General features: G+C 40.6%; 3 protein-coding genes across 7 annotated transcripts in view; all 3 read left to right on the top strand.

Annotated features, from left to right (window-relative positions):
* Positions 1 to 16,278, top strand: part of LOC139145066 (uncharacterized) — a 49,760-nt gene that overhangs the window by 15,846 nt on the left and 17,636 nt on the right. Inside the window, exon 1 of one of the 5 annotated variants that reach the window (XM_070716006.1) lies at positions 8,173 to 8,278. The exons of 2 other annotated variants lie outside the window; for them this stretch is intronic. The gene's annotated coding sequence lies outside the window, so the exon portion shown is untranslated. Of the gene's footprint in view, positions 1 to 8,172; positions 8,279 to 10,855; positions 11,177 to 11,207; positions 11,633 to 16,278 lie in introns of those variants that run through there. 2 more of the 5 variants (XM_070716003.1, XM_070716005.1) reach the window with 2 other exon arrangements.
* Positions 13,795 to 14,619, top strand: LOC139146050 (uncharacterized). The gene has a single exon (XM_070717497.1). The coding sequence runs from the start codon at positions 13,795 to 13,797 to the stop codon at positions 14,617 to 14,619; it is 825 nt and encodes a 274-aa protein (XP_070573598.1).
* Positions 14,855 to 16,240, top strand: LOC139146049 (uncharacterized). The gene has a single exon (XM_070717496.1). The coding sequence runs from the start codon at positions 14,855 to 14,857 to the stop codon at positions 16,238 to 16,240; it is 1,386 nt and encodes a 461-aa protein (XP_070573597.1).

Here is a 16,278-nt window from a genome sequence, read left to right as displayed (position 1 = left end):
TGTAATCGATGCGCCAACATTACGAATCAGCCGCAGCTCCGTCTGTTGGTTTGCCGTGTCTTCCCTTCACTCATGTCATCGTTGAGAAAACAACCAGTATAAGCAGTACAAGCGTCAAACAGGGAGACGAGTTCCATTCCCATGCTGTGGACTACTAAAAGGGTAGTTTTCTGTTCAAATGTGAGTGTTTTGAGCGTTGTTTTGAGAGCACAAGCATCCCAAATGCCTGATCAATCACACCGTACACTGACATGTGATCGAGGCAATGCCTCATGCCCATTACTTACCATGACAACCATAAAACGCTTACCCCCAATCCTACTGTGCCGCGCAATTAAAATCAAGTACATTACCATATATCTTTGCCATGGGGATCTCTTTAATTGATGAGACGTAACGCAGTAATTTCCCGGACTAGAATCCATAGTCTACCAGTGGATTATTTAATCAGTTGGGCATTACATATGACATGGTGATCCCTGTTGATGGATATCTTAATTGGTGATGATATTGCATTTTCTTATCAGACATTTCATCTGGTCACATCACAACCCATGATACCATCAAAAAACCAAGTGAGATAAGAAAAATGTCTGGATTATTTTTATTTCAAGCTAAAGTGCGGTCCTGTAATTTTTATAATTCTCGAAAAAATAATATGACACACGGTAATTTTGGTGCACATTTCCCTACATATATCCGTTTTTCATTCTACACCAAACCGTGCTCAATGCACAAAGTGTAATATAAACAGACTGAAAGGCTGACATTTGGCCACCTACGCTAGGACCTCAAACCCTGTAGATAAAGTATTTAGGCAACATTATATAAAATATACTACCGTGCTAGCAATAATTTACATAAGTGGAAGTCGATTTGCGTGTCATATTAAGGTAGTAAGTGCCTCGAAAATGGAAGACTTAAACTTTCGCTCAAACCACATTCTTACCAAATCAAGAATAAAAATCGGTGGTCACCATGCAAAGCTTGTTACTAAAGAAACAAATTGCATGACCCTGACCGATATTTGGAATTCAAAATGGTCGCAATGCCTGTGTTAATTCTAGGGGGAAAATATAATTTTCGCTTATTCCAAGAGCTTTCAAATGAGCCCATACAAGTGATAGACCAGACAAGAACTACTGTGAACATTTGAGCGTCTGAATATCTATCCCCGAGACGCATTCTACCTTAATACTCCTGTTTGTCAAATTTATCAAGTATTGCCCAGACAGTTCGAAGTCATCATGTCGTGTAGTTAATGGCGCGGATAATTCAACTTACTAATTCATGTTGCATTCTGGACTCAAAGGACGCTAACTCATTAGAGCACTCTAAGCGATAGCGACGTTAATGAAACTGTAGTTAAATTCAATTTACCCCGTCATTTGGTTATTGGCACGAATAGGACCGCCTTACAATGAACACTTCTATTAATCTTAATGGTGGGATGGTTAAAAGTTTCATTGAAAAGCAACATTGTACATTGTCGCTGCTGACACGTACACACCAAATACGCATCTTCATATATGTGTATGTTCAAACGAACTGTCTCTGACAAACTGGGCCAGGCTATCTCGATATATGCATACACAATTTTGATAGTTCCCTGCTTCAAAGTCATTGTAGCTCTTATTTCAGTCCAAAGTTCACTTAGCTAGTAAAGTGCAAGCGGGTAAGACCTACTCATAAGGGTTGAAATCCGATGGCAGTAAACGTAAAAGGTCTTTCAAGTAAACGAAATCACAATTGAAAACAAAATGTTTACTGTGGTATGTTACAGTACGCTATCTCGTTATTGTAAGCTGTGCGCGCTGTGTTTTTCTACGCTATTCTCAGCTATATGCTCATCTATGCAGTGCTATGCTATGCTGTGCTGTGCTGCGCTATGCTATTCCACGCTATGCTATGCTATGCTATACTAATTGCGATCCTTTGCTATGCTAAGCTGTTCTAGGCTAGGATAGGATAGGCTAGGCTAGTAAAAAGGTTAGGCAAGGGTATGCTTTGGTAGGCATGGATAGGCTTATTATAACACGTCACATGCTCATTCCGTGTTGCGATTCGCCAGAATACCTCACATGACGAGAAAATGGCTACGTCTAGTGCCTAGTTCCTGCTGAATCGGAAAAGGTGACGTCAGAACGTATTTTTGAAAGACTATTTCTCAGGGAATAGTTTTTGGCCAAATTTGGAAAAGGTTTCCAGTCACGTGACCATACGCGTAGTGTCGTCTGCAGCTTTGAAACAATGGCGGAGGACTAGAAGTTGATGAGCGCCCGGGATGAGCGACGAGCCTCTCTCTGAGACAGCAAGATTTCCGTTCCAACAACGTAGGAACTTTAACAACTCATCGACGACAAAGATTCAAGTGCAACCAAGGATATTGCTAGGTTTGATTAGGATATTTTCGTGAACGAAGAAAGTGGTACTATTGTCACCACTGTGGGAAATCACCAAGTAAACTTGTCATAATCGATTGTTGCGGTGCATAATATCAAAGCGTGTGGCGTGTCATAAAACGCCTATAACCTCTTTATTCGGGCTATAGCACATGTTCATTACCCCTAATGTCGTGCACTACCAGAAAAATATTGCTATACCCCTCGCCCTACGGCATCGGGAAATAACGATGTCTTTCTCGTATATGCACGGCCCCTCGGGGGGTAATAAACGGGCGCTATAGCCCTCATGACCAGGTAATAGGTGTTTATTAAAATACGTCACATGCTCATTCAGTGTCGCGATTCGCCAGAATACGTCACGTGACGATAAAATAGATACGTCTAGTCCTCACTGAATCGACAAAAGTGACGTCAGAGGGTATTTTTGAAAAAGCTATTTCGCTAGGGAAATTTTGAAAATGGCGGGAACACTTATGACAGTGTTATACACTTTTTCAGTGTTTCATGGGTCTTATTCAACGAAAGGTCTCGGAAAACTCAGGATATTTTGAGATCGCTTTATTACACATTCGCAGCTATTGTGGCTTTAAACTATTGAGATAGTTACTTCAAGTACCAGAAACACAATATGTATCTAATGTAATAGCATAACCCATTCATATACGGCTTCGTTATACAATACGTGACATATAGCACTGCCTGTCTACTCGTGCTGCACAACTCGTTACTGCCCGCGGCGGTAGAGGGACAGTGTAGTCGCGCATTGTGTCCAAATCTCGTGTATATCCACCTTTGATGGGAGTTACTCTTGCTTCGCTATCATCCGCCTCTATTTGTTTATTACACATACATTTAGCATAATATAGCAATCTGAGCTCTTTCTTACTACCTAGACACAATAACTTACTAATCGACTGGCTTGATCGAGAAATAGCAATAAATATGTCTACTTCGCGACAAAATCACGAAAATCTATGAAGTTCTGTGTACAGCCAGGTTTAATATTTAAGCTTGGCTGGACTGCGGTGAGAGGTAAAGAATCAATGGGAAAGGCTCCGAACACATTTCAAAGTCGCCGCTACAACACATTCGCTTCGTTTCCTACTTTTTATCGGCAGCAAAGTCCATTTCAATTCGTCAATTTATGTCTCCTGATTTCACTTTCTTTGTCTTATACTACCGACAAATGGGACTGGATAGATAATGACTTAGCGGCAATCGAACGGTTTCTATAGTGATGAGACAAATATGATTTAACTTCTTGAACTTTACAGAACCAAATTGACGAATACTACTGAAATAACACGTATACACCACGAGGGAAGGGAGAAACTACCTTCATGCATTCATCGCATACGTACATGTACACACACGCACGCATGCATGCACACACAGACACACACACACATACACACACATAAATGCACTTCGACATGATAGCAAAATATTTTTCGGATAGACCGACTTCATTCCAGCTCACTTAAAACTTCATCCAGGATTAACGGAAAAACTACAGTTGTCTAAAGTGATATATGCTACATCTAGGCTAACTGGTAATACGGAAGAGATCGCATTTTGCGTAATGACCCATGAATCCGGGGATAATTATCTAATTTGAGTTATCGAGGGATAAAGAACAGCTCCCGGAGACATTTGCCCTAGTTGAACCGTTCAGAAGAGCTCACCGGAGGGAAAACAGGTCACCGCAAGCAACTCGCCCATGCATCCCAACAATGGTTTAAAGAGTAACGAAATTACGGCTAAATTCGTTGGCAGAATCGATGCTCAATTATTCCGTAAAAATTTGGTCGAGGTAAACTCGAAAACGGTCAATATTTAGCTTTAAGATGAATGACTTCAGGCTAGCTATTGCAGCTCTGCTACTTTAATGTCGTGAAATTCTCTTACTATCCCGTATACGCCATTTTGCTCTATCCCTGGATCAAAACGACGAATGCATGGATTCCATCAATTTAAAAGTAGTATGCACTTCGACTTAAACTTTTGCTCAAAATTTCCACAATGACATTTTCAACTACTCTCTTACAAAATATAGAATAAAAATTAGGGATCATAGTGCAAGGTTTCCAATTAACCAAGACCGTATTTTCTTTCTCCAAGGGCTAGAAAATGAGTCCCTGCAAGCGGCAAACCAGACAAGTATCGGAAAACATTTCAAGTAAACGTAAAAGTAAAGCAAAAATCTGTGCCCGTACAGACATTCAGTCGTAAACTACGAACAATATGTACACATAAGATGTGGTGACAAGTTGAACACAAGGCATTTTTGACATGATAAAAGACCAAATGTAAAATGTATAACCAGTTGCAGTTCAGGGATCTTTGAGTGAAATTAGTTATCTGAGTCTGAATCTAAAATCCACGCTGTGTTCGCTTTGCTGGCAATATTCCGATGACGCCGTGCGTTACCAGGAATCCCTCGTGGCCGTGCGTTACTACAAGAAACACATCACTCCACCCCTCGGCCTACGGCCTCTGGGAGTAGCGATATGTATCCGGTAGCACGGCCCCTTGGGGTATTATACGGCCATAGTAAGACATGCATTTTGTTATGGGGAATGTATAGATTCCTTATATATATATATATATATATATATATATATATATATATATATATATATATATATATATATATATATATATATATATACACACACACACACACACATATATATATATATATATATATATATATATATATATATATATATATATATATATATATATATATATATATATATTTACGTACGTGCCTAGGCTGACTATTTTCGGTATCAGCTGTTCGGACCACAAGTCTCGTTGGCCGTAGCAATGTCACAACGACGTAAAGTCTCGAGCGGCAGTTCTTCATTATGCCAAATATACTGAAAATCGATTTTTTAGTAGAGAACGGTATGCTAAAATGTTCAAGGTTTTTGTCTATTCGAAGCTATACTGTCTCGGTTTCTCGGTATTGCTGCAAACCCCATTTGTTTGCATTTACCATGTAAGAGATTTAACAAATAATTCAGTTAAATACCGTGAACTTGCGTTAACTTGTGGTTATTTCAAATTGGATTGGCATTCAATTAGCGGTCAATATCAGGTCAAGTCTCAGACTTCCCCTAATGAGACCTTCCTCTCTCATATACTTAGGCTACTTCGTTAAATTAGTTTGTCGACGTTTTGAGTTTTCTCTGCAGTAGTGTTCTCTTGAACAGTTTGCCCTAGTCATAACCTGAATTTCCGTTTTCTTATTGAATTCTTCTTTACGACATCAACCCCAACTCCCCTTCCCCCACCTCCCTTGCCGACCACCTTTTGGGTCACTTTATGGAGTTCAGTTTGCTCGCATGCGCATATTACAGATCCGACAGCGAAGTCGGTCTCTATCTGCAAATGGTGACCCGAACAGAAATGGTTAATAGTCGCGCCAGCGGCTTACTGACTACGCATGCGCATATTCATAATATACTATGCGAGTAACCGGAAGTGTACCCTACTTTCATGGGCGCCGCCATGTTTTTTTGAGTACTCGTAAATAAACAAATACGAAACGTGCAAATTATTATATAACATGCCATTCATAAAATATATCTCTTTTATTAGCCAGTAAGTATTATTATCCACCTTGTCACTGATACAAAATATCGTTAATATCACGCATATAAAATAGAAAAAGGGAGAAAACTGTCGTGCATTTGAACGGGGGGGGTATACGCAAAGAATGCTGGGATTGAATTTTAGGAAAGCGCCCCCTGTGTCAATAATTAGATCCAAAAATTGTCAGTTTTTAAACAAAACGCTGTAGTTTTCAGCTTGCAAGTGGAAGGTTGGCAGTGCGGTTACCATTGCAATGATAATTATTGCATAATACGTCCCTTGTTTAACGCAATTGGCTGTTATCATGGTAAAAATTGCCAATTTTGTCCAACATTTTTACACATTACAGAAAATTTTTACCTGCACTGCTGCAGAGTTTGACGTCGTGTACGTACGTGAACTGCTTTCATCAGAGGGAAACTGGGCATAGTTGTCATATGAAGCAACAATTAATTATATTTTATCATGAATCAATACAAATAACATTGCCAATCTTGACCCCTGGCGCGACACCAAGGGCTGAGCCCTATATAATATTATCGTAATAGGATTATAGCGATGAAATCCTTGTTACTAAAAGTGAATCGGTGACGTTGTCCAGATCCCTGAGTATAATGGCGGATCAGTGAAATTCTATTGACGGATCATATCATTTACAAGCCATACCCACGCACAAAAGCTCAATAGGGATTCAAGAAGTGATTTCGTATTAGCCTAAAGTAGGTCAGACTTCCTAAACAGAAGCAGACCGGCTAAGGTTAGGTTGCGCATTAATCCATGTCTCAGAAGCGAATAGGCTGCATTCGAAAAAAGCAATACTTCAAAATAATATATATTCTCCCATTCCAGGCCCGTATGAAAAAAAACCACCGAGAGTGTTTTATTCCTATGCTTCTCTTACCCTTGAAAGCCATTCTGTTTTTCTGCGCCTCCATGCTGTTTGCCAATTAAATGTTTGCTTTCGTCCTCTTCACAGTTGACGGTTCTGATGAAATGCAGTATTTCTATTAATCAAATAAACTGTCGTACATTTCACAGTCTTTTTAGCGCGGCACGCAACCGCGCCAAACGTTGCATCAACTCCGTCCTGCAGCTACAGGCAAATTATGATACACCATGTTGCATTTGCAAATATTACCACTTAAGCAACATATAATGCTCGAAGATTTCAGAATTCATACGCCCTCCCCTGAGTAACTGGGAACATTTCCATTAAAATCAGTGAATGTTGCAGATGGGAGCCAGATTGCTCGGGCAAAAATATCAAGATAAATGATTTTGTGGATTGATTGGAGTTCAATTCTCTCCTATATCTCAAATTTGATGTCGCCAACGTTCTGATATGGATCATTTATCTATTTATTTATTTATTTATTTATTTCTTTTTGAATGAATGAATGAATGAATAAACCGCTAGGTTACACTGGCTACAGGTTTATAGAAATAAAAATACATTTAAACATGGAAGACAACAAATAGATAAAACAGTTTAGGCATGTACCGCTCAACCTAAGAGATTTATATAACGTGCATCTGAAACTCAAGATACACAAAATACAAAATGTACATTGAGGCTGTATTGAGGCTGTATTGGGGAAAAATGGTGGAGCTGAATGGTAGTAGTCCACGGTATACTTACTTGCAAAACAATAGTGGCAAAATAAATGAGACACAGACAGCTCCGTAAAGTGTGCCATGAAATGTGGACAGACCATTGTCGATGCGTATGTTAGTGTACACAAGTATTTCGACTAGACACCTTGAATGCTAGTCATCCGACAATACTAGACCACAATGTTTTTAATTCAATAAGCTTCGTTTACATTTAGATACAATTTTACCCGTACCTCAGTCCATAAAAAGCTTTTTTTCTCTTCATAGCTAAATCGATCCATGCTCGATACTTATCTCGGCCATCTAAATTGTCACACACTGAAATTCTTTGGAAGCCATCCAGAGTTTTCTGATGAAATCGATACCGGTAATAATTTCGCGGGAACATAATGGAATTGTACTTTTGATGTTTTTCAAGATCGTTTACTGAAGGTATATCCGGGTAACTTTGTGCCACATACGTCACATCCCCAGGTGCTCATTACATGTAATGAGCGATCAGCGTATCGTTTCTAAGTCGAAACGTGATGTGAACCATTAATGGACCATTTATTACTCTGTGATGCATATTACGTGTGAAATGTTGTTCATGGTATCTGAGACCCCTTCTTTCAGCGGAAGCGGAAATCAAGCGACAAATTAACTTGAAGCGAAACGTAAGTATTTGCTATTTTGTAAAAGGTTGCATGTCTGAAGACAGCCTATCCTAATATAGCTCAGGTGGCATGCCTACCTACAAAGGTATAGGTATGCCTATACCTACACACAGGTATGGGCATACCACCTACACGCCTACACGTGTGTTTGTGACACTGTATTTGTGAGTTTTATTTTTTGAATCCCCTTCGTCAGTCACAAAGAATTGAAAGCATTTTATTTCTGAATGGTGCCATAGTTGCTCATCATTAATTTTTGAATTTTCCAATAGTACACTCTGTTAATGTAAATTATGTTCAGTGAAATTGAAATATTACGATTTTTGTATTCTACAATACAATATGAAAGTGTACAGACGAGGAAGCAAATACATACGAAAGGAAATCATTATTGCGGCAAAGTAAACAAAATCAAAACACAAAAAAAAATCAACATAAAAAACGGAACCTCTGCTCATTAACTGAATTCTGGGAGTTTCGGCGAGGTTGAGCACTAGGGCAATGCGATTAAAATAAGATTTTAGATGGCGATGTTTCAATCTTTCCTCGTTTCCGTCTTTCTCCCTCAGCCATTGCAACGTATATGCGGTCTCTACATCTGATTTTCAACAGACTGGCATGGAGAAACTTGTCCAAAACTGCTGAATTTATTACCAAAAGCCATCGTTCTTGTTATTTCCAATTCTTTAACAATACAATTTAGAAATGAATATTGAAGCTAGTGAGTTGTGAATCATCAGTTCTCAAGTTTGTACACATGAAGGTAGTGTCTCGCCTGATATTTCTTATGAATTCCGTCGAAGTGAACTAAAAGTCCAGTGTCAGGACAAAATCCTTTACCCTTGACTGTGGACAGATACCTTCAAGGTTGGTAGTTAGCATTCTCCACCACTTTCATCGCACTGTGTCATCTCTTAACAATGGAGATAACACAGATATCAGGGAATCTCGTATACTGCAATAAAATCGCGAGCTGTTTTCACAATGTTACTGTTGCCAAATATGCGACTGATACCCCGGAACACACTTAACATTCAGCGCGGGTAGAATGTTGCAGACGGTCGGCAGTTTGCGACGCTTTATCTGCATTCGTGCGGCGCCGATGCCCCGATCGTTGTTCCGAATTTTTATGTCATCGGTCATGCTCACTGTCACTGCCGTTCAAGATTTTTCCATCTTGTCCCAAGGCCGCCATTAAGATGAGCAACTTAACTCAAATTTAATCGCCTCTCCTGTCAACGAGATACTAAGGGGTTTACCCGGCGAATTTCACTGCAGAACCATTGGTGTACATGGTTATTTGGATTTCAATCCCTTGTATCGTAAATACAACTGCAGTTCAGTGTATCCATAGAGAGAGACCGTCAACTTTTAAAAACGTATTCTGAAAGTTATAAAACCTGTCTGAACAGAGATATAGGTATTTCATCCCATGTTTTCCGACGAATGAATGTTCACTGTCATACAAACAGTATGTGACGACGGAGGCACGTCACAATCCGCCGTATTATTACAATGTACAACATTGCACATTTCACCAAACTTCTCTTCATGAAACCAATCACTGCTACAGGCTGTGCAAAAGTAGACTAGATTACACTTCCCTACGGTAAAATAGACTATAATAGACTACACTACACCACACTAGACTACACAAGCCTACACTACACTAGACTACACTTCACTACACTACACTACACTACACTACACTACTACACTACTGTTTTACAATCCAATACAATGCACTACACTACTCACACTATACCTCACGTCACCACGGTTCACTGCAAATCACTACTCTATACTATGCTACACCACAAGAACAACACAACACAGTGCACTCTACACTCTACTATGCTATTCTACAAATCAATTCACGACAACTACACTAAACTACACTGCACTACACTACAGTACACTACACTACATTACACCGCACTGCACTGCACTACACTACACGAAACAACACTAAACTACACTAAACTACACTACACTACACTACACTACTTTTGTAAATAAACTATTTATATTATGACATGCACAATTCAATACCTTATTTATCAAATCGGCAAGACTGATATTTTGATATGTTGATTCAATTGGAAGAGCTGTCGAATGAGCGCGGTTGCTACGGAAATGTTCATTCTCATAAACGTTATTCTTTTGAAGTATAACACCTCAATATTAGGGCTTGCAAGACCTTTTCGAGTAGAATTACCCCCTCCCCTCTTACGCGTGTGTCGCCGCAGAACTTTACGTGGTCGGTTTGATATCGAAGTGTGATCAAACTCTGTCGGGACAAATAACATAAGGCGAGAACGACCTGTGAGCGTTTTGCTGGAAATCTCTGTGTCTTAGACGAGTTTAAGAAGTTACTTCATGTCATGATAGGTCACCCACACAGCAATTAGTACAGGAAGTGCGGTATGTGCAGAGCCTATACTATTTTGTCATTTTCACTTCGAGATTCGCCCACAGACCGTAATAACCATACAAAAGGTTGAGCAAGCATACCATAAAGCTGCAATAGCTCCGTCTGTCTAAAGAAGGAGCGTGTTCTCATGAAAGGTTCGCAAACAGTGAGTGTGGAGGAATTCAACAAAGCACAAAAGCCTTAAAGGGTAGTATTGTTCTGTTACATGAGGATATTAAGGACACCCGGCTAAGGTCAATTTTCTTCTGGTGTATCTTAACCCAGCGCATAGCAACGACGGAGGCCATTTTCTCATTGCCGCAAAGCCCGTCAAACGAGACCTTTTCACAACCGTTATTGTTTGCGAGATTCTCGTAAAAAACCACTGGCGACAGACGTCGAAGAAAAGAATTTCGTCCAGCAGTCGCTCAATCCGGGCTTGTTCACATGTGCTAACTTTAAACGTACACGGGGCCGGATTTAAGGTAAAGCACACCTTTACTCTCTCAATCTGTGGAGGCAGTAGTCCGTTCCTTCTATCTACATACTCGTGTGTAAACACAGTGAGCCCATCAGTAAACACCAAGTTTATCGATTCTTCGTCCCGAGCTGTTAACGACCGTGTAGTTCAATATGGACAACACTGTTCATTCTGATCGTCAACGTCCATGAGAGTGATTCTACAGTAACAGAATGTTAATGTCCAACCATGGCAGTAGCTACTGACTAGCTCCACGGCTCATACTGACATGGAAGTTAAAGTTGCCGAAGTACATGTAACTGCAGTCCACTTCGGCGGAGGGACTGTGATGCAACACATTTAATATATTTACCGGTACAATCATGGTTATAAAGATGTAAGATGGTTAGCGTCTACTAAGACTATTGTAGCTGTGTCCTATACACACTACAAAGTGCCTGTACTGCAATTCACTCCAGGGGTAAGGCATATTTCAAGAATGTATATCTTATGCACGTGCGTGTGGGAGAAATTTTACATTTTACTGAGCGTGGTGTTGGTTAAACGTTGCACATATCTACAGCGCGGAGACTGAACTCCTCAGTGTTGACATCCTAAACCGGACTTCAAGGGTCACCAAAGGAGGAGCAGTAGGGGGCGATTGCTAACACTTTACCGGTACAAAGGAACCCAGCGTGCTTAGTCGGAGCGTATGTTGTTCACTTTTCTTGACATGAAATTCAGCATATTTTATTTATTAAATAAAATATCGCTGTGCTTGATATCAAGAAAAACTGAACAACATACTAGCATCGCGCATATAGGTTGTAGGAAATCGTCAACCACCAACGCAGCATTAGCTGTCACTGAGAGGGAACGCTTAAAGGGACATAAGCTGTAACTTGTGGCAAGTTTTTCAGTATTCTGCTTTTGTATATCAACTACCGTGTCTGACCCTAATCAGTTTGTCATGCTGAAATTTTGAGTATTCTTTTTGTCAACACAGCTTGTATGTGTGTAGTGATCATTGTTTATTGTTTACAAATGAATTCTAGTCCGGACTTGAATACAATTTTCAACAATAACAATGGAAATTATACTCATATAGGTTGTGTTGATATGCTAAATATTTGGCATTAAATTACAGTTTAGAGATTCAATGCAGAAAGTGTACGGAAACCACAAAACAACAGTTCTGAAAAAAATAGCCAAAAGATACAGCTTATGGAGCTTTAATACTGACAATTACCTAACGTCATGTGCGCCGTTGTAGGGCGTATCAGCAGTACTCTGTCCTATGACCGTTGAGAAACATCAAAAGACCACCTGAACAATTCTCGAGATTCGTCTCATAATTTCATGGTCTGACAGTTCTGAATCTCTTTTCCAACGGGAAAATTACTAAACAGTGTCATTTTCCCCTTTAACGACCATTTTCAGTAAAGTACTGTAGCCTTGAATGTTGCGTCGCGAAAGACTTTTTAAAGAAATATAAAGTGAAGGTGGGAAACAAGTGCGTTCTCTCATATCCATCACTATGGCAATATATACGATGAGGAATACAAGTACGAAGGTTGACAATATCTTCTCTAGGCAAAGACCTCTTTTCAAAATCCACAAGAAACACGTGCATAATAACGATGGGTTAAATCTAGCTTTGACCATACACCCTGCAGCGAGGGGCTAATGTTCTGACAGATTTACGAAAGACTTTTTGATTGGCAGACGAAGCTTACAATTCCGGTTATTGCTTCTTGACCTTCGAAGAGTTGTGAAGTGGGTCACCGGGGTACTACTGCAACAAAAGTCATGCGACCAAAGCATGACGAAATGGTCGGTGCTTTGCGGAGAGATATAACAAAGGCGTTGGAAAATATTTGTTTCCACATTTAAAGACCACACGCGGTGACTTTTGACCACTTTTGGTGCATTTTGAAATGCAAAACGTATCGCTGTCATTCTCATTTCTATGTTACAATTAAAGGCATTTGTCCTCATCAGATTCATTTATCAAATGTTTACTTTCAACCCCAGTTTCAATTGAAAACAAAAGACGTCAATGCCCGAAATAAAAGCAAAGCAAACTCGATCCCTTTGCTTAAGGTAGAATGCACCTCGGGGACAGATATTCGGACTCCCAAACTTTTACAATTCTTTTCTGATATACCACTTGTAGGAGTTTATTTTAAAGATCTGGGAGTAAGAAAATTTTCACTAGCTTAGTTTTTCGAAAGTCGAAAGTTTTATTTTCTCCATAGAGTTAACACAGGGATGTTGTCGGAGAACAAAGGACACATCATTTGAACATTATTAATAGGACTAAGCAGAGCCTATGTGTTATCCTTCTACCAATCAGACTCTTCGGTAACTTTCGTCCAATGACTGTGGACTATAATCTCCCGCCAAAAAAATGTTTATCCTTTGGTGTTCTATTACATTCGGTGCATGCGCTTTGGCGCCTTTATATGTAATTGCTACAGTTGTGTTCCGGTTGGCGCCTTTTTTATCTCATGGCGTGTTCAGTAATAAAGCTTGTGTTCTCAGCATGAACTGGTGTCGTTCGCAGTTCTGTATATAAGTCAGACAAGAACCTTGATCATAAAACCCCATCACGACATTTTTGGTGCCGAGACCAGGATTAGGATGTCTGACGAGGAGCAGCAACCAACTCAAGCCGAGCAACTGGCAACGAAATTGGCCAAGTTGAAACTCAAGCGCAGGGGACAACGTGCCCAAATGACGAGGCTGTTCAACCGTGCAGAACAACTCACATCAACGTTCGCTGCAGCTGAGAACAAGACTGAAGCTCACAGGATACTCACAGCATTGAACACTCAACTGACTCAGAAATACGAATCTTTAACTAAGATCGAAGAAGATATCTTAGATAATACGGATGAAGCAAGCTACGATGCTGCGAGCCAAGAATCCGGCGACTACATGTCCGAGATATTCGAGAGAAACGACAAGATCACTGATTTCATCAAAAACAACAAACCGAACAATGCGACTGGCCCATCGGCGAACTCCGACACCGCTACTCAAGACACATCGAAGAAAACGGTCGCATTACCGAAACTACAGCTGAAAACTTTCTCAGGAAACGTACTCGAGTGGGTGAGTTTCTACGACACTTTCAAATCGTCCATCCATAATGATAAGAACCTCGAGAACATTCAAAAGTTCACATACTTACGCAGCGTTTTAACTGATGAAGCTGCCCGTACGATTAGCGGTCTCGCCTTGACAAACTCCAACTACGACCATGCTTTAGAGCTACTCATCGAACGCTACGGACAGAATCATTTGATCATCGATGCGCACATGACTGCACTGTGGCAGATTCCTCAACCTACGAGTGACATTAACAGTCTGAGATTGTTTTATGACACATTAGAAAGTCATATTCGCGGTTTACAATCACTTGGCAAAGAAGAGAACGCTTATGAGAACTTCTCATTCCCATGATTCGAGATAAACTACCTAACAATATTCGGAAACAAATCGCAAGAGATCACGGAAACAAGGCTTGGACTTTACCAGAGTTGCGCAAAGCCATCCTACGGGAAATCGACGCCATTCAAGCCGGAGTTCCACTCGATGAGTTATCGGTTGCGGACACAGCAACACAGCCTAATATGACCGCTTCATTTCATACTAAGGCCGCATCTACGCGCACAACAAAGCCTTTGAGAATCAAAACATGCGTTTTTGTAAGGGAAATCACTACACAAGTGATTGCCAAGTTGTCACCGACCCGAAACGTCGCTTAGACATTGTCAAACGCGATCGTCTCTGTTACAATTGCCTTGGAAAGCATCGCGTGAGCGATTGCAAGTCTCGTTACACTTGCAAGATCTGCAAGCGTAAACATCACTCTACCCTTCATGACACCAAATCAGCTACAACGTCTGAGAAAAAGGGAACTTCTGAAGTTCATGTGGCATTGGCGAAGACAGACGACACAAAGGGGAAATCTACACCCAACGGATCGGTTCTCCTCAAGACGGCAGTCATTCCTATGTCGGTCGGCGATAGGAAACCTATCAACGCTACCGTGCTGTTTGACGATGGGTCCAACAGAACTTTTATCACGCAGCGATTTGCTGACAAACTCAACTTGAAATCGGACACTCATGAGAACGTGAGCCTGTCAACATTCGGGGACAATTCGAAACAAATTCATTCCATGAAAAGTGCAATGGTAACTTTGCACGAACAGAATGGGCATACCAGTACTGTCAACGCCCTGATAATTCCCGAGATTTCGTCCAACCTATTCAACCACGTGTCAGCAGAAATACTCAACTCAGACCATCTACGGGGATTAAAGCTTGCCCACCCAGTTTCCAATGTTAAAACTATGGAAATTGATGTACTCATCGGAGCTGATCAATATTGGAACTTTGTTGGAAACCATATCGTGCGCGGGGCAGGTCCAACTGCAATATCATCTAAGTTCGGCTACTTGTTGTCCGGTCCTACTGGAAAGCGTGGGAAATTGGACTCTGACATTAATATTCATCACGTGAACGTAGAAACACACACCGACGATGACATACGAAACTGGTGGAATTTAGAGCTCATCGGAGTGAAGGCAGACTCGCAAAATGATGAAAATACCGACTTCGAAACATATCGGGACACTCATCTACGTGTTGAAAATGGTAAATACATAGCCCGTTTACCATGGAAAACTGATCATCCGCCACTGCCTTCAAACTATGCGGCAACTGAAAATCGCACGCGCGCTATGGTTCGCCGTTTGACCCCTGACTTAACGAAGAGATATGACGACATCATCACCGATCAACTGCGCCGAGACTTCGTCGAGAAGATTCAAGATGACAACAAAACTGAAGGACATTATTTGCCGCATCGAGCTGTCAAGAAGGACTCAGTTACCACTCCAATCCGTATTGTATACGACTGCAGTAGCAAACAAAATGCTGACTCGGCAAGTCTAAACGACTGTCTTCAAACTGGGCCGTCATTAATCAATGATTTACCTGCCATTTTGCTACGATTTCGCGCTAACCGAATCGCTTTCGTCAGTGACATTGAAAAGGCATTCTTAAACTACGTCTAGAGGAAGACGAGCGTCAATACACCAAATTTCTTTGGTTA

Source organism: Ptychodera flava, chromosome 12, assembly GCF_041260155.1.
Source record: "Ptychodera flava strain L36383 chromosome 12, AS_Pfla_20210202, whole genome shotgun sequence".
In the NCBI taxonomy this organism is placed as follows: Eukaryota; Metazoa; Hemichordata; class Enteropneusta; family Ptychoderidae; genus Ptychodera; species Ptychodera flava.
This window is presented reverse-complemented; position numbering and strand designations above follow the sequence as displayed.